The 25,502-nt window shown below is 36.6% G+C and overlaps 3 protein-coding genes across 4 annotated transcripts; all 3 read right to left on the bottom strand.

Annotated features, from left to right (window-relative positions):
• Window positions 1–102: 102 nt before the first annotated feature.
• On the bottom strand, window positions 103–8,566 carry LOC110748955 (COP1-interacting protein-like protein). Of its 2 annotated transcripts, XM_021948935.2 has the most exons (13): window positions 8,192–8,565; window positions 7,426–7,605; window positions 6,927–7,047; window positions 6,808–6,847; window positions 6,229–6,281; window positions 6,083–6,138; window positions 5,406–5,558; window positions 5,111–5,304; window positions 3,230–4,848; window positions 1,609–2,541; window positions 665–1,073; window positions 487–549; window positions 103–380 (listed from the first exon to the last, which is right to left on the bottom strand). In XM_021948935.2, exons 1-13 carry the CDS (start codon window positions 8,248–8,250, stop codon window positions 310–312), a joined length of 3,951 nt encoding a protein of 1,316 aa, XP_021804627.1. In that variant the 5' UTR covers window positions 8,251–8,565; the 3' UTR covers window positions 103–309. The 2 variants fall into 2 exon arrangements, with proteins under 2 accessions (XP_021804627.1, XP_021804628.1); XM_021948936.2 differs by lacking the exon at window positions 487–549 and having other exon boundaries at window positions 8,192–8,566.
• A 4,124-nt stretch (window positions 8,567–12,690) lies between these two features.
• On the bottom strand, window positions 12,691–14,490 carry LOC110748996 (ENTH/VHS family protein). Its single transcript, XM_021948992.2, has 4 exons — window positions 14,155–14,490; window positions 13,905–14,027; window positions 13,639–13,800; window positions 12,691–13,533 (listed from the first exon to the last, which is right to left on the bottom strand). The coding sequence occupies exons 1-4, from the start codon at window positions 14,259–14,261 to the stop codon at window positions 12,891–12,893; spliced, it is 1,035 nt and encodes a 344-aa protein (XP_021804684.1). The 5' UTR covers window positions 14,262–14,490; the 3' UTR covers window positions 12,691–12,890.
• A 10,188-nt stretch (window positions 14,491–24,678) lies between these two features.
• On the bottom strand, window positions 24,679–25,281 carry LOC110748960 (uncharacterized). Its single transcript, XM_021948944.2, has one exon. It carries the CDS (start codon window positions 25,279–25,281, stop codon window positions 24,679–24,681), a length of 603 nt encoding a protein of 200 aa, XP_021804636.1.
• Between the last annotated feature and the right edge of the window lie 221 nt (window positions 25,282–25,502).

The raw sequence follows: 25,502 nt of genomic DNA, 5'->3' as shown, positions 1-25,502 counted from the left end.
TTCATTTATCAATGTGAGATAAGAACCCAAGACATCAATCCTGTTCCCGAGTCTACAACAACAATTTCTATCAAGTCTACAACCATTTAATTACGCAGAGCAGAGCTACAAATGCATTACGCATGCAACACTAACAAATTAATATGAATGTACAAAGACAAGTTATACAACAACAAAACTAAGATTATCCTTTTGAACATATAAAACAGGAGAATCTGTATAGCTTTGAAAGTAAATATTCGCGACCGATTGGTGGAAAAACAAGGCAAGCTTGTTGCTTCCTCATCTTTGATTTTGTAAGCAATCACATCATGATGTTGCCAGCTTCTTTTCACTAGTCTTGCTTCGGAACGGTGACAACAAGGAGAAATGGCGAGAAGCTGCAACCATATGAAAGAAATCCTTATTCTCAATTAGAATTATGTAATCATTGAAAAGATGAAAAAAGAAAGAATGAAGCAAATCATGTTGACAGTCAACACTTACACTTCAGTGTAGCACTGGAATTAGGAGTTTCATCTTGTGAGATCAGATTCTTTAGTGTAAAGACTGATAATGAGCACCAAAAATTGACTGTCAACTTATGTAATATTAAGGACATAATTGATTAAAGTGTGTCTACATGCATAATGAATGTGATCGTTCAGGGCATAATGCAAGTTACCTTCACTAGAAGAAACAGTGTTTGTCCCATTATCATCTACCTCGGAACCATTCGTGCTGACATTATCTGATTCAACATTGCGTTCGCCTGATGAAGAGCCATGGTTCTTTCTCCCAAACTTTAACAGCCGTCTAAACCCTTTTGATGATTCCTTTACCTGAGGCCTTTCAATTGCTTCTGGAATCTTTTCCAGTTTCAAGTTACTAGACTCAGAAACGAGAGCTTTCATGGTCACTGTGCCTGTAGCCCCAGTCTCTAAACTTGTCGGGGGTGCTTTTCCATACTCAGAATTATGAGTACATGGATCTTCCAGAGAAGAAACCCGCACATAAGGGGCTTGATACGGTTTCTCAATGGTACTATTGCTTGAAAACTTTTCTGATTCCTTCTCCATATTACTCCTAGCGGCCTATCATCAAAGTGGTTAAACGAAAATCTTAGATCATCAAGAAAAATTTGCACAAACACCAGTTGGAAATTGATCCAAAATTAATGATGTGATGAAAAATATATCTTATTGTTCATAGGTATATTATTTTTGCAGAGGCAGAAAAAGGGTGCCTAACCACCTAGAATAACGCAACAATAATAACCAAAAACAATTGAACTGCAATTAAAATTTATGATGCTTTGACAAGAACATAAACAATTCACTAAATGTTTTGAACTTCACATGTAGTAATAGTAAGGGCTCATATAAGCTGCATGTTTGTTAGTTGGGAGCACTGAACCAAGAATTGATATAACACATACGAGTAAAACCTATGAATCTTCCTCTTGGGTCACAGTTATTGAAAACGCAGTATTCAAGAGTCCAAGACTGTAAACAGTGAATTTTCCTTGCTTGAAAGATTCTCATATGCAAATCACACTCATCATGGTCCATTGCAGTCAGTATAGATCACAAATGTAAAACCACAAGTGAAGTCTTTTGGTTATCATACCTCATGAGATTGAACTTGCTGCTTTAATAAGTCATTAGTGGGTTCTCTATCGATTGTAGCAATTGTAGATGGATAAACTGGTGCCCGAATAGCAGCGTATTCTGACACCACCTCTGTTTTCTCCCTAAAATTATGTCCCTTTTCGTCCCGCAAATTTTCTTCAGATGCATGTACAATAGGAGTGGAAGGTTTCTCCAGCATCACAACAGTTTTCTCAATTACTGTGTTGTCATCCCCATCATTATGATGTGAAATTTTATCATCATTCCTCTTCAGTTGGGCACCTTCAGAGGTAGACTTCAAAGAATTATCCTTCTGTATCGTTCCCTTTGTTGTTGATGTGCTCTGGGCAACATCAGGTCCCTTGGATGTCCTGATTTTCAATTCTGGGAGAGTAGCAGCCTTGCTTTTGTCGTAGTTCACGATAGCAGATATTTTCTTGCTCTCAGGCCCATCAGATACTTTTGGCTTTGATACGGTTACAGTGCTCCGTGGCTTCACTGAAGAAACATGATGGCTGTTAGTCACCTTAGGCTCTGATAATCTTCTAATCCGTGCCATGGATGGCTTAGCATCACTTGTAACACCAACATTGTCTTTCTTTTCAGGCAATGAAGATGCTGACCTGCTTAACCTGTTTCCAGCCGAGTGGCTTCCAGAATTCAGTTTGCTGGATTTTGAGGTTTTGCGAGAATCAGCGGAGCCCATAGACGGCGTTTTGATGGGGACCCTTTGTAAAGGGGATGATGACCCTGGCTCTGAATCACTAAACTTTGATCCTTTGTGAGTGCTTGGAGATAGCTTTGTCAGACCTTGTTTCCTAGTTTGCTGTGAGGGCAATGGTGACTGAGCAGGGATGCTACCACCTCTAGCAGCAATCCTCTTTTGCCTCTGTATCTTTAAAGCTTCCAGTCGTTTCATCTCTTCTTCTTCCTGAAAACCAAAAGCTCAAGAATATGAAAATTGAATGAACAAACCAGATGAACTAGCTAGCATATAGCACGTGAAGCCAACTTTTGGACATATAACCTATTGTAGCAGACACCAGACACAAGAAATAAGTTACAACACAGAACAAATATGATCACACGAAAAACTGAAAGGAATACGTAATTACATTTTTATTGGAATATGTGGAATATTTGTTTTTTTACTAATGATTTAAAATCAAATAGTTGCAATTTTGTGAACTTGAGTCTCTCTCCGGAATTTAAAAGGTCATAAACTAATATTTATGAATAAAATTATTCCCACGAAGAAAAAAGACCAGGTCTACAAATATGTTTGGGTGTATAAATTAATAATGTGGACGGACCTTGTAAAAGTTCCGGTGCTTCAGAGTTCTATGACACATTTTTCATGATTTGAAGAGCAAAACAAGGTTGATAGATATGTTGATTTGAAGAGCAAGTCCAAGGCACACAGAAACGGTCAAGAGATGATACTAACAAAGTCTTTCTATCAAAAAAGCTAATTTTGGACCAACGGAGAACAGTTTAGATTCCACAAGTACGAGGGAGGATATTGCAATTTAGTAAACACTAGGAGAGGTATTTGTAAGTTTACTCTATAAAAAAAAAATTTAATTTAAAAAAAGACGCATAGGAAAATGATAAATAACCTTCTCTTTCTTCATTTTCTGAAGATCAGCTTTAAAGCTTCTTAGTTTCTCAGCACGTGCCCGCGCTTCATCCAAAGGACTCAACTTTGAGGTCTTTCCTTTCCTTATTGGCCCCCCTATCTTCTTATCTGAAGTATCTGAAACAAGTTTTGATTTCCTGTCCTTGTCAGCCTTCTTAGACCCTTGCTTGTTGTCACTCACCACTTCCTTCTGTTTCTTATCCAGAGAAGCACCCACTTTTGCATGAACCTGCATTTCATAATCTAAAGCAGGGTCATAGCCTATTGAACCCTTTTCAGCACCACGCTCAGGCATTAAAGTCAATTCATCTGGCTCATAATTAACTTGGGCCATGTTTTCCGCCTTCTGAACTGCTGATGGGAACTCAGACCCCATGTCAATAGCATTTCTGTCATTGTTTTCAACATGATCTAGTGAAATTGACCTGAATGGAACTATGTAGGAATCATCATCCATGTTGTTTGATGACCTCCTATCCATACTGTAAGTTGCACGATCAAATCCATTTACAGCAAGCGGATCAGACGGAGAAGTTGTAAAACCTGACTGGCTATCACGTCTATGAATCATAAAATCATCATTGGCGTTCCTCCTATAGCCACCCCTTCTGCCATCTATTTCTGTAGACCGTAAATCCATTTGACCATCTATGCTCCTACTGTGACCCAATTGTTCCTCTCTTGCAGAGATCAACAATGCATCATTTGATGACTTTTGCAAATGGGTAACATTTCCACTATATTTATTGATATCTGTTGTACTTCCTTCTTGAATTTCACCCCTCTGTAGACCACCGGAAACTAAAGGATCATCCCCTAGGGTATTTTGTCGCCTTTTCAGTTGACCCTTCTTTTCCATAGAAAACATGCGTTGGTCAAGATCACGTCTGTCTTCATCAGGATCTCGAAGTAAGAAATTTTGAAATGCCTGCCAGTTCCCTTCATCCCCCTCCTTCGTAGAAACCATTTCTTCCTTCTCAGATGAATTAAATCTATCTATAGATTGTTTATGATTTCCTTTTCTTTTTGAGGATTTATGAGAGGAAATAACCTTCATATCTGGAATGCCACCCTGAAAACTTCTGCCCTCCTCATCAGTTTGAGAGTCACTAGTTGATTGAGATTCACTATCTGAAGAGTTCTTCCCCTTTGAGGTGATGTAATTAATATTCCGAATGACAACCGTGCCTGATTGCTTTTTACCTGAGCGGCTACCCTTCTTTCGTGATTCTCGACTTTTCAAAGATTCATTCTCCAACTCCGCATCATCTGAGGATCTTGTTCTCAAACCATCCGTCTCCAATGTTTCTGATTCAAGATTGCCATTAGCACTATCCATGGAGTGCCTTTTCTGTTTCATTCTTTGACCTTGATTGAGTCTAGGATCCTCTACTGTTGGATAAGGTGGCTGAAAAAATGGGCTATTTCCGGGGTAATTCTGATAGTAAGGCATTCCTTGCATGGGATATGGTGGATAGACTGGTAATGCACCTGGAGAAGAATGAACAGGCCAAGGAGGGAACATTTGATGGGGAAACTGGCCGGGAAAATATTCTTGGTGGCTTAATGGTTGTTGATGATCCGCGGGAAGCTTTTCTTCTGAAAGATAAGCAGACAAAATATTTCTAGTTAAACATAAAAGTAGTGAACAGAGACAGAAACAAAACTACAAAATAATTGTGGAATGCGATTAAAATAAAGCTATGCAATATGATGAATGGGGCCCTCCACAAAATGAGAAATAGCACTTTCATCCTTCTTCTTTACAACTGCAAACTATTTAAGACTCAGAGAACAATGAAGCAAGGTTTCCATGATGAAATTTCTTGAGAAGAGTAATTTAAAAAAGGTTAATTCCTACCTGAAGTTGATTTTCCATTATTTTCCCAAGCCACCTCATTTTGTTTGTTGGTCACACTTGAATGCATTATGCCCGACGCATTCATGGCAGAGAATTCTGATCTGGTAGCCATTGCTTCAGCTGCTTCAATTTCAAGCCATTGGCCAGTTTCATGCTTTCTTTTCCATAGTTCCTTATATCTTCTACAAGCATCCCTGTTAGATTGATAAAGTAAACATTATCAGGAAAGATTCCAATAAAAATATCCTGCCACATGTTAATGTTAAAGTGGCCAGTAGAAGAAATTTCTACTTACATTAAGCGTGAAGCCCCAAAGCATTCAGCAAATGATATCAATGGTGGCAAGTGATCAATGTCAAAACCTGCAGCTACAGCACGTGCAAAAGCCATACCCTGCTCTTTTTGCAGCATAGTTTTGCGTGTCTCCAGGACTTTTAAAAGCTGAACTCTAACATAATATGAGACAAACGGGTTAGCACTCACAAAAAATGTGTTGGTGAGATGGAATCTTATCAGCAGAAATGTGTTGGTGAGTACACTGTACATGCATGGAGATGCACACACGCATATGTGTGAATGTATATGTTGTTGATCATTAACTCTTTTGTTTTTTTTTAATCTTATTGTTATTGAAATATGAATATGATACCCATGTTTTTTTGTTTTTTTTTTTGGCATTCATGGTTTACCATTTTTTTGGCAAATGATAGCGACTCTTCAATTTTATACAAAGGAGACCAAAGGCAGAAAAGGAGGTTCAAACTCTGGCCTTGGGTATAAGGGTCAATGAAATAGTGCTATAACCCCCCACGCATCCCTCGTTTACTTGAAATGAAAATATAGGCTTGAAGTGACCACTGCACATTATTCATTATCACACATGCTGATCCCTTGATCAACAGTTTATTTGTCATGATAACTTTAATATCCATGAGAGGAAGGGGACATAGGAGTCGAAGAAATGGTACATACTTTGAATTCTCCCCTTGTGCAGTGGATCCATTTGCTTCAGGTTGACTAGCATCGGGCTGCCAGTTTATGAAAAGAAACCAAATCAGAGACATTAAGCAACAATAACAAATAAAATAAAAACCATGATGAGGGTATAGATTTCAAACCTGGTATAGGACAATTGCTTTCTCTTCATTACTATCTAGCATAGGCCTGTTTCCTGTCCAAAATAACTTGGGGTTTAAAATCCAATAGAAGAACCATTTACTAGAGATATAAAAATAATAAGAATTAGAATCTTTTGAATCAGAAACTAAAACAAACATTGCACCAGACTACATAGCTTAATTGATCGAGTCCATGCATCCCATTGCATGAAACAAAAATGAAGTTGAAAGGGAGGAAAAAGATAGAAGCCTAGTGAGACTTTCACCAGACTTCATGTTCTGAAGCGAACAAGCATAGGAAAATTTCCATATTATTCTCCCCCCCTCACACCCCCAACAGCTTCCCTTTTTCCCCCATATAAAAGGTAGGAGAAGGTAGGGGATGTTGCCACCTGAAAGAGGCATAAGCTAGGGCCACCAGAGCTAGCCGCATCAAGTATGTTGAGAGAGGAGGGGAAACAACTCAAATATCAGCGGTACAGTGCAAAATTGAAAGAAAACAGGAGGCAAAACATCTCTTACTTTACTAATACGAAAATCATTAAGGGACATATTGTATAGTCGTCTTTTCAACATTACCTTCAATGCTGTCTACAGGTTTTCCATGATTTTCCTCTACCTGTCACAAAGAAACTGAGACTGACTTTTCTATGACAATATGACACGCAGATCATTGAACACCAAGAGATTTTACTTACAGGATTAAGTCCCATATCATTATTTCCTTGAATCGCAATTGCCTCTTCAATCTGTAAAATCTCAGATTCTAAAGTGTAAACCCGTTCCAAGACCTCTGGGGTGCTCACAAAGCGAACAAACCTAACAGTCACCTAACATATTAGTCCAGTATGATGATTTTCCGGGAGAAAGTTATCACTGTAGCACAAGATTGTCATGTCAAAGCACTCGCAACAGTCACAGCTTAGAATGATGAAATGGTGAGCCTATAAGGCCTAGTAAGCACTTTTCTTATGCTTGAAGATAAATTCAAAAAATTTAAATAAATAAAAAAAGATCAGCTGTGTTTAAACTTTAAAATGAGAAGTGATTCCAAATTAGCAATCACGCATGCCTTGTACACAATGGTCATGTTTACTCTACGATTTCTAGTAGGTGTAAGAGGATCAGACACATGCACTTTTCAAACATGTTGCAAATACTCTAAATAAGAGAGGGGTATTGAATTCTATTACAGACCTTTCCACGGTACTCTTTGTGAACCATGTTGCATCACTGCCAGGCTCCGGCTCAAGAATGATTGAATAGCCACCCTTGGCCATCTGTTCTTGCGCAGTCTTCAAGTGGGAAAGAAACGGATTGAACAAACCAGAAGCTATTTTCTCCGTCTTTCCATTTGCAGATATAACCAGATCATACCTATCAAGATGGAGGGAAAGGGGGTTAAAAGATCAAACTGAATAACACTGTGCTGTGATTGCAACTTCTGCAATTATATTTTCACATGATAAACTCAAAACATAACAACCAAGAAAAGAACAAATAGTCCATTTTCATCAAAATCTTTCTTTTTACTGTTTCGAATAAAAAGGTGGCTTGTCAATCAATAAATCTGTAACCTTCCACGAAATGTACTTCAAGCTGAATTCGAACTATTGAAGAATATGCTTGACAACCTAAAAACAAAAGGTGCATAACTAAACAAAAAGAAAGCATCCCATATAAGATTGAGTAACAAATAATCAAACACTCTTACACATGCACTGACACAGTGAGACAAAACTTCCTACCAAGATACTCACAGACACACATATAAATATCCAATAAAACACCAAAAGATTCAATCCCAAAACACCAACTCTCTCAGATCACGAAAGAAACAATAATACATTTCCACTTAGTTCATACTCATAACCCAATTCTTTAAGACTGTAAAAAGCCAAATCCAATCTTTATTGTCAAACAATAGGCACTGAAAAGCATTTGATTAAATGAAGAGGATTACCTGGTCCGAGTGGGAGTGAGTTGGAACAGAGCTGAGTCAAGCCGAGTTGAAGACTTCATTTTTGCAGGGAAATCGTTTGGGGAGGCTCAAGAGCAGGCTTTTAGAATCGATATAGGAAAAGTGGGATCAGAAACTCATTGGGAAAGAGTGTGGAAATGTGAAGCAAATTTATGAAAATATGGGCTCAGAGCAAAAGATAAGAAAATTTAGCATAAACGCAGAAGAGAAAAGGCTTGTCTGAGCTCAAAAAAGTGAGCTTTCAGACAGAGACTGAAACGAGAGAGAGAGAGAGAGAGAGAGAGAGAGAGAGAGAGAGAGGATCCAAAGAGTGTGCTGTCTTTGGATACCAACTGAAAGCAGAGACTGAAAATTTCTGCGCTTAGAAACATAAAATAGTAAAGTTGAGTAAGTTAAGCATGGTGCAAATATTAGAGAAGGTAGGGGTAAATTAGGGAAAACAGAAAAAGTTTTCGAGAGGTGCTGAGACGAAAGGAACAAAATATGATATTATAAATAAGGATGTAGTTGGTGACAGGGACCCAAATTTCTGGTAGGAAATTACTGAAGTGCCCGTGTCCCTTTCAATGGGACCGTTGAGGCCTCCCGAGTCCCCCCCACCACTAAGCTGTCTTTTGGCAAGTGGTTGGCGTTTAATTTCCACAAAAAGGGGTGTTAAATGCTTAAATTAAATTTTTGGTAAGCAAATGAATGAGAAATCTATGTTAGAATATACTTTGACCAAATTACACTTCAAAAATACTTCAAAGGTGTCACGAAAATTAGCCATAATATACTTTAATTGTGTAGTAACATATGCTAATAGAATTCAAACTCGGAATTAATTCAAAAACCGTAATGCAAACATACTATCCTGACCAACTCGCTTAACCTGAATCCACTAATTATTTTCTATGTGAAAAAGGAGGTATACCCCCCACATCAACATTCTGTCTCTTTCTTCAAGTGAGAGATGATGAGATTTGAGAAATTGAATTGTAGAATAAGCCAATACAGCATTGACACGTTAATAATCTTATTAAAATCCCATGTCTACTGCTTTGTATGATCATGGAAGTAGTTAATCATGACTCATGAGGAGGAAATCTTCGGCATGAATGATTGGATAAAGGATAGACAAGAAGCCACTATTAGTATTAGATGAATGTTTCAACTAGAACAATTAAATTTTTTTTTTTTTTTGGTTGCAAATGTGCCCCTTTAATTTATTTAAATGTTGAGTTTATATGCATGTAATAGGACCAAAAGCAATATGCCAATCTAATCAACAACAACAGTATAATTAGCAGTGAGTATATAAATTAAATTAATTGTGAAGATGCAATGAATTATGTAGGTGATGCGTGTGCTCTCCAACCCAAAACATAAGAAATTATGCATGTAGGTCTGACCTTTATATTAATTCCAATATATTAAAATTCACGTCTTTCTAGATTCTCTATCTTACCCTTCACCCAATTGGTATACACGAAAAAATAAAAAAAATAAAAAATGGTTGGTAAGAAATCCAACCTCAAATTCGTATGTAACATCACATGATGAAGACAACGTTTTTGAATGCGTCCAAGGCCAAGGCCAACATATGTTCTTGGGGACTGGATTATTGTTTTGTTTTGCTTCATGCCAATATCAGATATTATTATCTCTCACCAACAACAACAAAAAAAAACAAATTGCATTTCAACCTCTTAATCTCTCATTACTTGATGGCCTATTTTTTGTTAGTTTTTTTTTTAAATACAGGCGCTAGTCTAAACTACAAAGGAATGAAGATTTCTCACACATACTACTAAGGTGTCATGGGAGTTCAAAATTGAGACCATTGGTCCGCAAGTCAATCAGCGATGGTCCTACGTTTTAGAGGCCCTAAGCGAACATCCTAAATGGACCCTTCTACTCTATATGTATATTTATATTATATTTTTTTTTGGTAAACTAAAAAATATTATATGAACTCAAATTCACAATTGTAACATAAAATGAACAATCAATATGTAACTTACACTACAAATTTATAAAATACATCAAAACATCACTTAAATATCATTCGTCTTACATTTTTTGATTCAAAAGTATCAATTAACTTTACATAATCAAGTTTTTCTACAATGTATTTTTCAATTTCTTAATTGATTCAACTAGGTTAATTGATTTAAGCTATAAATTAAAAAAATTATTAGGACTTTATTGAGTATCCTTTTTTTAGTTTTGAATTGAGTTATTGGGCAAGTTTTTCTTCTCTTTTTCTTTTTTTCTTTTCTACAATGAATGGGCCTTTATTTAGTTTCCTCTTTTTAATTTTAAATTGAATGATTAGGTAAGTTTAAAAAAAAAAATATTTACAATAATTGATTTGGGGCTAACATAATATTTATATATAGTCCCGATCTCTTGGACTACAGGGGTCCAAGAGATTAGTGGTCACTCACCGTTGGATGTAAATTCAACGGTTTACTCACTCTTGCACTCCTTTTAAGAAACTTTTTTGAACCATTAGATTAATATCCAACGGTAAGTGACCACAATCTCTTGGATTCCTGTGGTCCAAGAGATCAGGACTGTATTTATATAATATAATTTTTCTAAATAATATAGGTAAGTATATATGGTATTATATAAATTGGGGCCCTCCCAATTTTGGGGGCCCTAGGAGGTCGCCTTGCCTGCTTGTGCCTAGGACCTCCCCTAAGAGCATTTCCAGCAATGTAGCCAGGGGAGGGCTGGAGGGGGTTTGGGCCAAAAAGCTATTTCCAGCAACAAACTATTGCCCGGGCTGATGGTGGGACCCGGCAGACTGGGCTGGCCTGAGGGCAAGACTGGCCCGAGCTCCAGCCCGAGGGCAAGGCTGACTTCAGTGTGCTACAGTGCCGCTACAGTGCCGCAATCTGGGCTCTCTGCCAAGTGTCGCGTTCTGGGCTCTCCGATCATAATTTTTCCTCCAATCCAACGGCAGTCAATTTGTGTGCAATAAAAAAATGAAAAAAAATTGAATTTTTTATAAAAAAATACCCAAAAATTCTGAAAATTTTTTCTATCAATACCTACCAAAACTCTTCACTTTCAACTGGTGAATACTCCGCTAAAAATAATCTTGAGAAAATGATTATTCCGAAAATCATTTTTCATACTTAGTCAATACTCCGCTAAAAATAATCTTATCCGATATGAATAGTATTGACACGTAGGAACCCAAAAATCTTACTCGAAAATATTATCCAAAATAATTGTTTAAGTAAAAAAAGTTGTGAAAAAAACAAAAAAAAATGAATAGTAGTTGCCATGGCAAAGGGCAACTGCTAGAAACACACATAGCTTAATATGGCAAGGGCAGCCACTATTCACGTGAATAGTAGCTGCCCTAGCGCCCCCTTGCTATGGCAAGAGGCAAACTGCTGAAAGTGCTCTAAGTCAATGTCCATTTTTACTGTGCTAAACCTCGTTAGCAATGGCTCGATGTCTTTTTCTTAATTTGTTTCAACAAGTTAATGAATGTTTATCTACAAAATTCATGTAACTTGTTGGGTCATATATTTTTGACTTTTACTGCAGCCCTCTCAGCAAAGTCAAAAGAAGTCTTGGCTTATCTCATCTCCTGCAACAAAACTAAGACAGATTCTACAGGCCCATACCACCACTGGCGGATCTACAGAGGCGCAAGGAGGTGCAGCTGCACCTCCCCTCGCCGGAAAAGGCTTTGAAGTCGCCGGAGTTTGCCCCTCAACTCTACCTTGGAGGTGCCCACCACCTGTTCGAATAAATGCCTCAGCAACCCAGCGACCATCCTTTTCTTTGTTGCGATGCTGCACTGAGTGCAGTGCGTGTTCTGTTTTTTAAGTCCTGGCCAAACGATGTCGTTTGGGTCAGGCAAAAAAATAATAATAAATTAAATAGCAAACCTGAAGCCTTATTTCCACAGAACAGAGGCGCGTGTTCTTGGAGTCCAAGTAGGAATTAAATGGACCAAGGGATGCCTTCTGTTGAAGTCTTATTCTTCACTCAGCTTTGCGTGCTCCTGAGTCTTTGCTCCAGATCCATCCCTCTTCTCCAAGTTTGAATGTTTTTTTTTCCCATCTTTTTTTCTTCTGGTTTTTTTTCCTTCTGTTTTTTTATTTATAATATTTTATAATATGTTTTTTAATATTGTTGTTTTTTTTAGAGATATTATTTTTGTTTTCTGATTTGGTTATCTTTGTGTAACCATAAACCCTAACTCCTTTTTGAATAATTCATGTATTTCTTTTGAGTTTTTAACCTTTTAAATGTTGCCCCTTCCCAGGAAAATTCCTGGATCCGCCGCTGCATACCACCTATCCAAAAGAATGAAGGTGGATGTGGCGCAGAGCCACTTGTTACTGACAAGAAAACAAGAAGAGAAAAAATACAAAGTGTGACTAGTTTTAGGTCATATCAAATAATTCCAAGAGAATAAAATAACTAAATTTTTTAATATTGTGCACATTTTATTGGCTAATGAAGATAACATTAATTTCGGTGTGAAATAAAAATAAAAATTGAGAGAGAGATAATAAGAAGTTTTGGCCCATGGGCCCAACTTGGGCCACAAAATGAAAGTCAACAAAAATATAAATTACAAAATGATAGAGGGTAATATGGGTAACACATATTTATCCAAAAATTTAATTACACTATACACAAATTGTAACTTCCCTTCCATGTTTCTTCAATACCAAAGTGAATATTGGCGACCAAACCTTTTCTTGCCCTCCCTTCCCACATCAGAAACACTCCTAAACCCAACCTTCTTACCATGAGCTCTTGGAGGACTAATGTTAACCAGCTTTGAGAACATCCCGCTTATAAAATTACCATCTGGTGCCTTCTCAAAATACTCTAAATCATCATAATCATCTGCATCTGCATCCTCTTCGTCCTCGGATTCGAGCAACGAGCCTTTTTCTTGGATTGGAGGGCAACCCCAAAGCTGTCCTTCACTATTTTCACTTGTACTTGCTAGGAAATTGCAAGTCTTGATATCGTAATCGTTACGTATTCCACCCGGTGAATAGCTTTCCATGGCTTCTAACTTTGTGGGCGATGGTTCTTGGTAACCCTTGCTAAGCTCATTCATGTCATTCCATACAGAACTTGTGGTAGAAAATGAGGCAAACGAAGCTCTTGATGCTTCAGAAGATGATGAAGAGGAAGGAGTTGAGGATGAAGGAGAAGGCGTTGCGCTTCCAAACCCTTGGATTTCATTTGTTATTCTGAGAGCTTTCAAACGTGCTTCTCTGAGTGGTTGTCCTCCTCCTAGAAGGTTTTGGATTTGGTCTGATTTCTTTTGCATGCAAACACCCCAATTGAATCTTTCATAATTAAAAAAAAATAAAAAATCAAAGCTTAATAAAAGTTAAAATCTTTAGTATATGGAATGGATAGAGAAATAAATAGACTATAATTCTATAAATTACCCTGTCTTATCTATGTATTTAAATGATCCCAGCTCTTGGATGACATAGATATCGCATTGAAATTCGTCAGCAAACTCTTCAGGACCGTGTGTTAGTAAGAACTCCAGAAGTACCAATGCTTTGTAGGATTGCCTCCATTCTTTCCAATCTATGTTATATAACCTATATTAATTTTGTGAATGTATTAACCTTTCATAGAGCAATCTGCAATTTATCTTTCGGACGATATAAAAAGTTGAAAAAAATAAGAGAAAAGAAAATATTACCTTCGGTGAAGGATATCAACAACTCTCCAGTAGTCATCCATCTCAAAGGAGGCAGCAGCTATTTGAGTCATTGTTTTAGCATCAGGGCTACATGGATCACCATTTGTTGCTTCCTCAGCCAACCTTTATGACAAAAGCAGAAACATCAGAGTTGAATATCATCAAATCTCTCTCTCTCTCTCTCTCTCTCTCTCTCTCTACATACATACATACATGCATGCATAAGAAGGTATGAAGAGAAAAGGCTTACAGTTCAACTTGAGTAACATCAGTAAAAGTCAGCCTAGCAGTTTTGTATTTCTCTTGTAGAAAATTTGATGCCTTGTTTTTGATATGGTCCAGGAACAAGGTTCCCATAACTGATTGTAATCACGAGCGCTAGTTTGGAACTCTAAACTAATTTGTAAATTCTAAAGGTATGCACAAAAAAGCTGGTAACAACAATCCAATCAACCAGACTTGAAGCAGAGGTTTCCTCAAAAGCAGATTTTAAGTGATTATTCAGAAATCACTAATCTAAAATGCCCTACATTGGGGATAAGGCCTCAAACCTCACTTCTCCAAACCCAAAATTAAAGCTTCTCGATTTAGAAGAATACCCATAAACTTTTTTGAGATGGAGATTAGTGCATGACCAACTATTTTATGGGAAGCCATGGCTATAGCTCAAATAGTGGAGGAGAGGTGCCCATTCAATATGGGGGAAAAGTACCATTGACTAATATTAGAAAGTTGACCAAATGTTGTCCATGATTTTTTTTTTTATAAATCTTTTTGGGTTTTACAATGTTATCCATAAATATGCATTTTTACTATGGACGGAAATGAATTCTGTAATCCTGACTTAATTTTTAGGGAAATCAGTATGGCACACCTGAACTTTTTCAGTTTTGTGCAATTACCACATGAACTAAAAACCTTTACAATCAACTATCCAAACTTCACCCCGTTTTGTAATTGAGTACATCTATCGCCTTTCCGCCAAATCATAACATGTGACAAGAACTGAAAATGACTTACTCTTCTTTTTTAGAGGGAAGGTGGGGAAAAGCGTCTCATAAACATCTTTATCGGTCGGTATGTATTGATGGAGTAAATGGTTTTATGACAAAACGGACTCAGGATTTCAAAATGATATGTGCTAGATTTACCTTATTCGTGGACTGGAATAAACCCTTAAACTTATATACTAATTATAAGAAAATTAAAATTCACCTTGGCTATAGCCTAGGGTTAGTCATCACTTAGGTCCGTCCTTATGCCCTGGAAAAAGGGCATTCATGAAGGTTGGGTGCCAAACTGCAACCCTGTGTAAATTTTGGGTGGTTATTAGATGTAAAAAAAAACTATTTAAGGTGGTAATTGCACAAAAATGAAAAACTTCAGTTGTCATTTATGAAAATTTTCCTGAATTTTAATTTAGACCTTATATCACAACTCTAAGAATGACCATGTATTTTTTTTTTTAAAATTTTAATAGAGAGAGAGAGAGAGAGAGATGTGAGGCTAGGGTTGAGATTTTTGACGAGGATGATATTTTTCTCTCTGCACAAGAATAGGGCACCTCTCTATTAATTAATACGTAATTTATTGTTGTACAAAAGTGTGTGCAAATGTCCTGGAATGGAAGACATTCATAGGAACTTTTTCTAAGTCCTCACGCATGGCTTGCCACGTGATCTATTGCTTCCCGTTTCCCAACAACCTTTACTCTACATGCAAATTTTCGGATAATTAAGAAAAAGTTACACTTCAAACCACTTGAGTTCTTGTCAGTTAATCTAGATTAACTTTTAAGTTGAACAATTTTATATCGTAAATCTAAGAAGTTAATTATATCGTGCACTTTAACTAAACATGATAAGCTTTGGAGGCTGAGATTTAATCCAAATCTCTCCGAACTTGCCAAAAGAACTGCATATGTACAACCGAGTTTCCATATTTTCGATCCCCATATAGTAAAAGTATGTAAGTTTAATCGAAAATCATACTTGATTTTCTTAAGTATTTCAAAATATGAGGAAAATATGCAATTCAAAAATTGTTTAATACATGTGTAACACTTCTTCCATATAAAAAGGAGTTACTTACATTCAGTGGCGGATCCAGGATTCGAAATCCGGCTGAGCGAAACTTACATTAAAAACTCGACGTTATGAGTGAATCTCATTAATAAACATAAAAATATACACCTAGTAGGAGGACATAATGAGCCTTACCATCAAATGCATCTCTATATATAAATAAAAGTTTAGCAACAAAGAAAAAACTAATCTTTTTCTTTAAAAAAAAAAATTCCAACAAATTCTTTGTTTTCTTGGGGTTCGGATTGTGATCCGACATAACAAAAGATAAACTATTTAATCCAACATCCCAAAAAAAAAATCAAATAAATTCTCATAATAACATCAATGCCTTTAATCAAACATTAACATATCAAGAACAAATCAAACATCTCAACAATACCAATATCAAATCAAACATCTCAACAAAATTCCAAAAATCAAAGACCTTATTAATTTCAACAAAGTCAGCAAATTAAAATTCATTCTTAAGTAAACGCTAGAACAGATTAGAACACATAACTTCTAACCTATTTAAAATATGTTAGATTCAATGTTGTCATATACAACATCTTAAAATTTGAGGTAGGTAATTAAAGAGGAGATAATTAAAGAAGAGAGAAATTTTAGGTTATGAATACATGTGGGTTGCTCTTTGGGTGGGCATAGGTTTGTATGTTTCACATGAGTTGGCCTATTATATATGGGTATTTTTTATTTTTTTAAATTTTGGGGTAGGCAGCAGCCTACCTTGCCTTAGGCATAGGACCGCCCCTGCTTACATTACTAATTATATTTTTCAAAAATTGCTCAACAAAACAATTTGTCTTTTCCGGCAAATTCCCTAGGAAAGAACAAAATTCGCCAAGATAGATCTACCTCGATGAAAATTTATCAGCAAAGGTCTATCCCATTGAAAATTTAACTGTCCCAACAAAAATATGTCGGGAAAGGTTGATAAAGTTGAAAATTTGTTGGGAAAGACGACAAATTTTTGACGGAGAACAAGATTTGCCTGGAAAAGTTTATCCCAACAAAATTTGTAAAGACCCTTTCAGATGAAAATTTATTGAGAAATAACAAAATTCGGCAGGATCCAAGAAAGATTTTTGCTGACAAAATATTCGCCGGCATAAACCAACTTGGTGGTTTCGCGCCATGTCTTGGACGACAAAGTATACCTTTTGCCAAGAAAAGTAGTCTCTCCCGACAAATAATATGTTTGTCGGGAAATGTTTTGTGTTGTGAAAGACCTTTATTTATTTATTGTTAATACATTTTCAAAAACTTTTTCCGTAAACCTCCTGGGAAGTCCTTGTGTTGCATATAATAAAATAATAAAATAAATAAATAATTCTGTAAATAAAAGGAATTAGTTATATCACTTTTTATTGTTCAATTTTGTAAAATCAAATTAAACTTTTGACTAGTTACAAATTACCTACTTATATTAACTTTTTGAAAATCAAATAATGCCATGACAACGAAGCATTCATATCTCTGTACACTTGCCAAAAGAACTATACAAAATTACAAATATAGTACCTTCTCGAAGGCAAGAGTACAAACGGCTTTCTATATATCTTATCCCTATAAGGCATATGCGTCAACAAAATCGTGTACAATATACATATGAGAAAATTATGTATCTTTTATTGAAAAATACTCGCAATTCATATGTATTTCAAAATGTAATAAAAATACGTATAATTGTCAATACATCTTCTTTATAACATAAATGGAAAAAAAATTATTTATTTCAAAATTATGTAATAAAAATACGTATAATTGTCAATACATCTTATGTATAAACTACTGCTTCGTCCAAGATCTGCACTAAACCTTAACACCGTTAAGGTCAGAGTTTACATGAATTTTGGAAATAAAAATAGAATTAAAAAATAGAATTTAAAAGTTTGAAGACATATCTTGTGTTAAGTGGTTAGATTGTTTGAGTGGCTTAGATTTACTGAAATGTGGATAAATGCACGGAGCCTAAATAAAGAGGCTCGGGATCCCAGAATACCTATATATTAACTTTGTTTTCATGCAATGAGTTATAAGGATAACAATGTTTTTATATATATTTTTGTTAGCTATTTCCTCAAAATACACGATGATTTTGATATAAAATTAACAATATATGGTACCATATCATTCGCATATTGAAAATAATTTTATATTATACGGTCAAGTTTTATAAAAAATATTTGGGCTCATAGTTTTCTCCAACTTTTTTTAGTTTAAACTTAACGCGTCCAGGTTGATAACTAGAACTAACCATTGGTACACAAACAACAAATAACCTTAACTTCCGACAAGGAAAATTCACTGCCTTTACTCAAAAGAAAAATACATATATCGAAAATAACAACAAGGTTACTCCAATCCAACTAGTATATTACACCATAAACATGTATATATCCTTCATCTCATCTCACAATTCTCAGATGCCGAAATCCAAATCGATGTCTTCACCATCTGAGCTTCCCTCTTCAAAATCACTGCCCACATCAATGACGTCTTGAGCAGGCTGGTTACCAAAGGCCCCTTGATGCGCATTTCCTCTCCGACGCCGCCACATGTACATGTACTGGATCACAGGAGGTGAATTTTGTTGTGGTACCTGCCCATCATTATTGATCCTGACCCCTTGTTCTTGATGAGGCCGTTGGGGTCTGATAACAGAAGAACTAGAAGGACCTGCCTGGTTTTGGTTAATCAAAGCCAACTGATCTCTCTGTGCGGTGCTTGGTTTTGGACAGGCAAGAGGGGGTTTCTGTTCAAACCCAGCAAAGGGTTGCTAGGGTTTGATCTGCTGGCAGATGTTGCATTCCTAAAAGGACACAAATTAATGTGCAAACAACCAATTAAAAATACCCGCAAGTGCACGAATCTATTGAGATATAGATTATGTAAGTACGGGGTCGATCCCACGAAGAACTTGTCGGTTTCCTATAAGTTCTAATTCGAGTACAAAGAGAACACTTAATTAACACACCACAAATGCACAAATGAAATAGGGAAACTAGAAATGAGTAAAGAAGTGTAAAAGAAATGAAACAACACAAGAAAACTAAAGAAAAACACAAACAGCACTTTCTATCACCCTTTTATCACCTATGAACAGTACTAAAGCGACCGGTCGTGAGGCAAAAGCGACCGGTCGTTTTTGGGCAGAGTCGAAACTCAAATTTTGACGTGAAAAGCGACCGGTCGTTTTTGGGCAGATTCGTTTTCTCTGTTTTTCAGTTTCGACCTCTGTCCAGTGTTTTGCCTATAACTTTCCAACCGTTTATCCAAATTTCACGTTCTTTATACGGTTGGATTCAGCACAGAAAATGCAAGAACACAAAGCGGACCAAAAGTCCAAAACAATTACAGAAAGAAATAAAATTCAGTAACAAAGACACGTAACGTGTCAAACACGCAACTCACACACACATTGGGGGGGGGGGGGGTTTGATTTGTTTGAAGTGACCTATTTCTATTGCATGAAAGTAAATGGACTTTAAAATTGAATAAGAAAGGCAGAGATGAATTATCAAAGAGTGAAATCAAGATGTAACAAACACTAGGGTTTCGGAATCCACCCTAAACAATTCTACCAATGTTCATGAATACTCAAGTGATGAACTCTAAACGTGTTGTTGAAGATGTTCGCAATCAAGACCAGTACGAGTGGCTCAAGACGCATTGATTCTCTCTAATGTACGTAAAGTGCAGTACGAGTGCTACAATACTTGTGCCTTCCCTATAATCGAATCTAGGTGTGCTTAGTACTTTGATTCAATTACAAGAAAAACCCATTAAGTTCAAAGAGAATATGAACATCACAAGAACCCTAATAGCATGGTGTTTACATTAGGTATTCAAGAAACCAATTCACATGGATGGTTCTTACTCCATCCATTTATTGCTTAGGAAAACATGAAGATACACATAATCCCAACAACCTCAAGAAGCATGCTTTCAAAGGTAATCAATCAAGGAAAACACACATCAAGGATAGATTAATTTGGTGAATTGGAATTCATCAATTGTTGTCAAGAAACCAATTCACATGATGCTCACTTAAACAAGTTCAATCATTTGTTGCTAATTAGAAATTATGTTCTTGGTTATCTTACACAACTTCTCAACTTTAGCTACATGCATACAACCTAAGGTGATTAAGCAAAGGAAGCAAACACATATCATAAGATTCAATTAGTGAATGGGGTTCATCAACAACATCTAGAAATTCATACACTCAAAGCATCAAAACAATAAGGTATTCATGTTTAGGGCTTCAACCTAAGCCCTAGCTATGGAGTTTAGTTCCTCATACTTATTTCAAATACAAACTCAAAACAAAACTAGAAAGAAGTTACAGATTTTGTGAACATGGGAGCTCAAGGTCTTCAATGGTGGAAATCTCTTCCACTTCTTGCTTTGTTGCCCTTGTCTTCCTCCTTGAGCTCCCTAGCTCCAAGCTTCATCTCCAGCTCCAAAATCTCTGCAAAATTATGGGATTATTCTGATTGCAATGGCTGATGCTCTTTGCACTCCTCTCTCCTCCTTTCCAGCTTTTCCAAAATATCTTTTAATATAAAACAGTTACTTTTGTTAAAGCCTTAAGCCTTGTCTCCTTGCCATGATGGGCTCTTTTGTTATTGTCTTCACCAAGATGCTCTTTGTTTCAGATAATATCTCTCAACCAAAGTAATTTCTTGTTACCAAGTGTTATGGTAACAAGAAGAATCAAGATTACATTATGGAGGTAAAAAACTGGCCTACTTCGGATTTCCAGAGCTGCTGTAACATATAGGATCATTTGGATAGGCTAAACTTGTCCAATGGAGCTCAAATTTGGATATGTTGTAGTTAACATCCATTGGAACAAGTTTCATGAAGATCTTCACCTCATCCGAGCATTGGAGCATGCTGATCCAAGGCCAAGAAGTTGACCTACGAAAATGAACAAAAACAGAATTTATAACCAATAATGCATTTTTAGTTCATTTTCATTCTAACCAAGGTAAAATCTAAGAAAACACAAAAAGGAAGTAAAAAGCTATAAAATGTCAAGAACTAACTCAAAATAATAGGTGAATAACATGAAAAATCATGTGTAAAAATGAACCGAACAGCAGATGTGGAGGGTATTTGGGTAAGGTTTACTGGAGAAGGAGAGGAGGAAGAAGGGGTTGTGATGAAGAAGATGAGGTGCTTGGATGAGGGTTTTGTCTGGCCATCTGAGAAGTCATGCCCTCATCTAAATAGTGAAGATATAGGACTTCAGTGCCCCCTTGGACTACACTGTTACACATGGAACATAAGCTTTCTGAGTTTCCCTCTAGATGACGACCCTCCTTCGACAGAAAAATATCGTGGTACCAGGAGGTCGTGTGGTGTAGCCGTACATGGGTAATGGGAGAAACAGGCTTGAAGAAGGCTGTAAAACTGAAAGGAAAAACAAGAGCAGGGATGCAAGTAATTTTGTTTGTACCATATCTGATCCTCCACTCATCCATTGACACGTGGATCGCTTAAACTCCCCAAATGCCCAAAGGCTCCGAACAATCGGCATCGGCTACCGATGATATTGTCTCAAAGCAGCAAAAGATCGCTACAGGCCCAACACAGCCTACAATCGGTATCCCTTACCGATTTTGCAGAATCAACCTCGAAGCACCCGCCCGAAATATCTAAGGACTCGTGTTAACCTCATAGGGCCCTCCCACGAGTCCCACATCGAAATTAAGTACTAAGAGCATACGAAATGCCCTCTATAAATATGCCCATCCACTACAATACAGGGGTAAGACTTTTCAGCTTGACTTTTATACTTTTATATGGTCAACAGCAAGAGCTCTTAGAAACAAACTTACTTTGGCATCGGAGGGTCTTAGGCTGGTTCCACACCGGTTTCATAGACCTCACGAGTCTCAACTCTCTTCTATTCAGGATCTGCATCCAAGGACAAGAAGAATCTGCATCTATCATTCAATCGATCTGCTAGATCGTCCTCACCACTTGTAAGTTTCACTCATCTCTATCTGTTCAGTTTTAGTGTCAACAAATTTGTAGCAGCAGTACTTCATTTTTCAACTTAGGGAGTTGGTGAGGCTTGCTAGCTGAGGGTGGGGGTTGAGAGATTGTATGACGTGAAAATTGAGAGAGATTGTATGAGATGAAATTCCACGAGATAGTAAAGTAGGCTCTATTTATAATAGGCTTATTTACTGTAATACTCCATGAAACTTCAGTCAAATCTCACTTTACCCCCTCAAAGTTAAAATGACCCACTTAACCCTCTTGACCGTGGTTTTGTGTTCCACTTTACCTCCCAGTGTTAACTATGTTAAAAGTTTTGTTAAAACGCTGATGTGGCACAAATAGGACCCACTCTTGTATGCCATGTGTAAAAAATAATAAAATATTTTATTTTAATAAATATAACAAATAGAATAAAAAAGTTTAGAAAATGATTACTTCTATCCCCTCCTCCCCTTACATTATTTTATTCCACTTTTTCAAATATTTTTTTTTATTCCACTTAAGGAAAAAAAAAGTGGGCTCTTCATATGATACATCAGCACTCGTTGCAAAAAGACTAAAATAGCCATGCCACGTCATTGAAACTAACAGAGTTATTAACGGAGATAACGGTGGGGGGTAAAGTGGAACACGAAACCACGGTCAAGGGCGTTAAGTGGGTCATTTTAACTTTGGGAGGGTAAAGTGAGATTTGACCGAAGTTTCATAGGGTACTACAGTAAATAAGCCTTTATAATATGGTAGTAGGTAACTCATATTTATTGTTGAAAATCTGGGATGCAATTTCCTTTTGAAAAAATTTATGGCAATTTATTCAAGTTTGAATTTTATCGCGCATAGGTCACGTGACCTTGGGCGTTATCAGGAATAAGCTTTGACTCTCCATACCACGTCATTTTGCTGACGTGGCTAGCAGTTAGGGCTAATTTTCAGACTTATCATATTGGAATCAAGGGATTCCAATTCCAATCCAAAAAATTTCAAAATGAAATTCTATTCCAATTCTGTTTTCTAAAATATTTCGGAATTTCAATATCCAGTCCGATTAGGAAAACTGAGAATTTTTCGAATTTTTGGAAATTTTTGGAACTTGTATATATTTCAATTTTTTTTTGATAATTTCAAAAACTAGTTTAAAATTTTAAACATACCCAACCATTTGAATTATTAGAATTGGCTCAAAATTTTAAACTCATATCGAACACTTGAAAAACTATTATATTCTAGTACATGGATGTTGTTATCCCTTGTGTATTAACTTGTCTATATCTATTTGGTGATTAAATTATATTTAGTTTAACATAAAATTAGTAATTGTATGTAGTCTAAGCTTGAAACCCAAATATATTTTAGAATTCAGAATTTTTCAGAATTTCGAGATATATTCCAATTCCAATCCAACTTTTTCGGAACTTTTGGATGTTGGAATTGATTTGGACGTGCTAAAATTGGAAATTTTCGGATTGGAATCTAATTTTCCAATCCAATTGACACCCTGAAGTCTGACTATTCAAACCAAAGCAGCTGTTAGTATTTTGTATACATATTAACCATATAATAGTGGAGTTGAACACTAGTTATAATGTCGTTTAGGGTTTAAATTAGGGAAGTCAATGAGTAACTCATTGGTCCGAATTTTGACGATGAACAAGTTAGAAAATGGGAAGCAATGCAAAATTATGTGAAACTACTAGTGTAAGCTCTAGTTGCTTCTTTTCTTGGACTGCGCAAAGCGGTATAATTGTTGTTTATATGAACTAGTGAAATTAATAACAAATATTTCCTTATGTAAAACAATCTAAAGGGGAGAAAAATAAAAAGAATTAACTGGGTCGTGGCCTTGCTTTACCTTGCATGGTGCCTGATTTATATGGTTATAGTTATCAAAATAAAAATTAGGGTTAGGATGTTAGGAAGTTTTTGGAATATAAGAGTTGTTTCAAGTAATCTTCTTTTGAAAGAAAAACTCAATGGTGGTTAGGGAAAAAGTAATGGTATGAATAGGAAACAGGGGTGGAAATATACGCATTCATACAAGACTATTTTATTTTGGTTGGTAAGGCCAAACTATTTTATTTAAGGTGGTTTAATTTTCACCCATAAAAGAAATGAATTTGGATTATCTCTTTAAATTTTTTTGTGTTTCTTGTCAAAATTAACTGCTCATGTCTATGGTTGCTATTTAATTCTCTCTGTGATATAAGTCTTAACCCCTAAATCCTAAAATCTAAATCCGAAAACAATATCTATTGGGACGCAAGGAGAGTATTAACAACGCAAAGATAAATACAATATCCTATTTCCAAAAAAGAAAGGAAATAGTGAAATATTTGCGCATTCACTTATGAATGTGTATGAATGCTGGCATCCAACGTATCGGTACATTGTTTTATCAATGGCCGGATTTTTTTTTTTTTTTAAATCAATGGCTAAAATGTGCAATACACCGGTGCGTTTGATGTGCCACGAAAGAACAGTTGTAAAATCTAATGGCAAAATAATTGGAAGTACACAGCAAGAGAACTTCATGAAAGAAAAAACTTTCATTTTTTTATTATTATTATTTTAAATCAAAGCCGGACGCAAACAACCGGTTGCAGCCAAGAATTAGTCCTACGCCTAGGCTGGAAATTCAGAAAAACGGCTACAATTAATAATTATTCATGCTCCTAGAGCTTCAAGGTCAAAACCAGATTATCTGAACTTGCTTCACCAATGTTTCCACGACGGTCCAATTCATAATTCACCGGCGGAAGAGGGCGCTCCAGCTGACTGAGAAGCGGCATGGTGCAATCACTGGAAAGATCGTCCTCCTCCCTCGCCATGCGCGCCGCCGTTTGATTAGCAGACTGCATCACCATGTAATGCGACCCAACAACTCCCTGGTTAACGTTAACGTTAACGTTTCTTGGCAGTGCATAAGGAGAAAGTTGTTGTTGTTGTGGATATGGATATTGATGATGAGGCTGCGGCGGTGCAAAACCAATTTGGTTATTATGAACATCATGGAAAGGGTTTCGTTGATGAAAAGGGTTTTGCAATGGAAATGCAGGATTGCTTCGGATCGGAGGGTTATTGTTGGTTTGCTGAATGAGCTGCCTTAATCTTGAGGCTGTGAGGCCATCATCCACTATGTGAGACTCTATGTGGTTTATAAGGGCTTGGGTGCTCATAAACACACGGTCACATAATCTACATGCAATTTCTGTTGAACCATTCAGCATCGATGCCGGGGCACAGTTCGAACCATGCACATTTCCACCATGCCTCATGTTCCAGTTGCAGCCAGACATGGTTGAGTTTGAGAAACCCAGGTTGAACTTGAAGAAGGAGAAGAAAATGCTGGAGAGGGTTTTAGGGGTTTTTTTGTTCTTTGTTTGGAGCCTCAAGGCAAACTAGGAATGATGGGATGCACAAATAGCCTTGGAGCATAAAGGAATTTATAGGTGGTTTCATTCCCGTTTCTAAAAAGTGTGTTACTTTGCAGTTGCAT

Source organism: Prunus avium, chromosome 1 (assembly GCF_965620075.1).
Source record: "Prunus avium chromosome 1, drPruAviu1.hap1.1, whole genome shotgun sequence".
In the NCBI taxonomy this organism is placed as follows: domain Eukaryota; kingdom Viridiplantae; phylum Streptophyta; class Magnoliopsida; order Rosales; family Rosaceae; genus Prunus; species Prunus avium.
The sequence above is the reverse complement of the archived record's forward strand: the minus strand, read 5'-3'. Positions and strand labels throughout refer to the sequence as shown.

Excerpts from the sequence above, each read along its gene's own strand:
- LOC110748960 (XM_021948944.2), bottom strand. The coding sequence starts at position 25,281 with ATGAGGCATGGTGGAAATGTGCATGGTTCGAACTGTGCCCCGGCATCG.
- LOC110748955 (XM_021948935.2), bottom strand. The coding sequence starts at position 8,250 with ATGAAGTCTTCAACTCGGCTTGACTCAGCTCTGTTCCAACTCACTCCC. Across the intron at positions 6,282-6,807 it reads ACCTGTAGACAGCATTGAAG|GAAACAGGCCTATGCTAGAT; the intron begins GTAATGTTGAAA and ends TATTTTGGACAG. Across the intron at positions 5,305-5,405 it reads TTTGGGGCTTCACGCTTAAT|GGATGCTTGTAGAAGATATA; the intron begins GTAAGTAGAAAT and ends TCAATCTAACAG.
- LOC110748996 (XM_021948992.2), bottom strand. The coding sequence starts at position 14,261 with ATGGGAACCTTGTTCCTGGACCATATCAAAAACAAGGCATCAAATTTT. Across the intron at positions 14,028-14,154 it reads GATGTTACTCAAGTTGAACT|GTTGGCTGAGGAAGCAACAA; the intron begins GTAAGCCTTTTC and ends TTTGTCATAAAG. Across the intron at positions 13,534-13,638 it reads AAATACATAGATAAGACAGG|ATTCAATTGGGGTGTTTGCA; the intron begins GTAATTTATAGA and ends TAATTATGAAAG.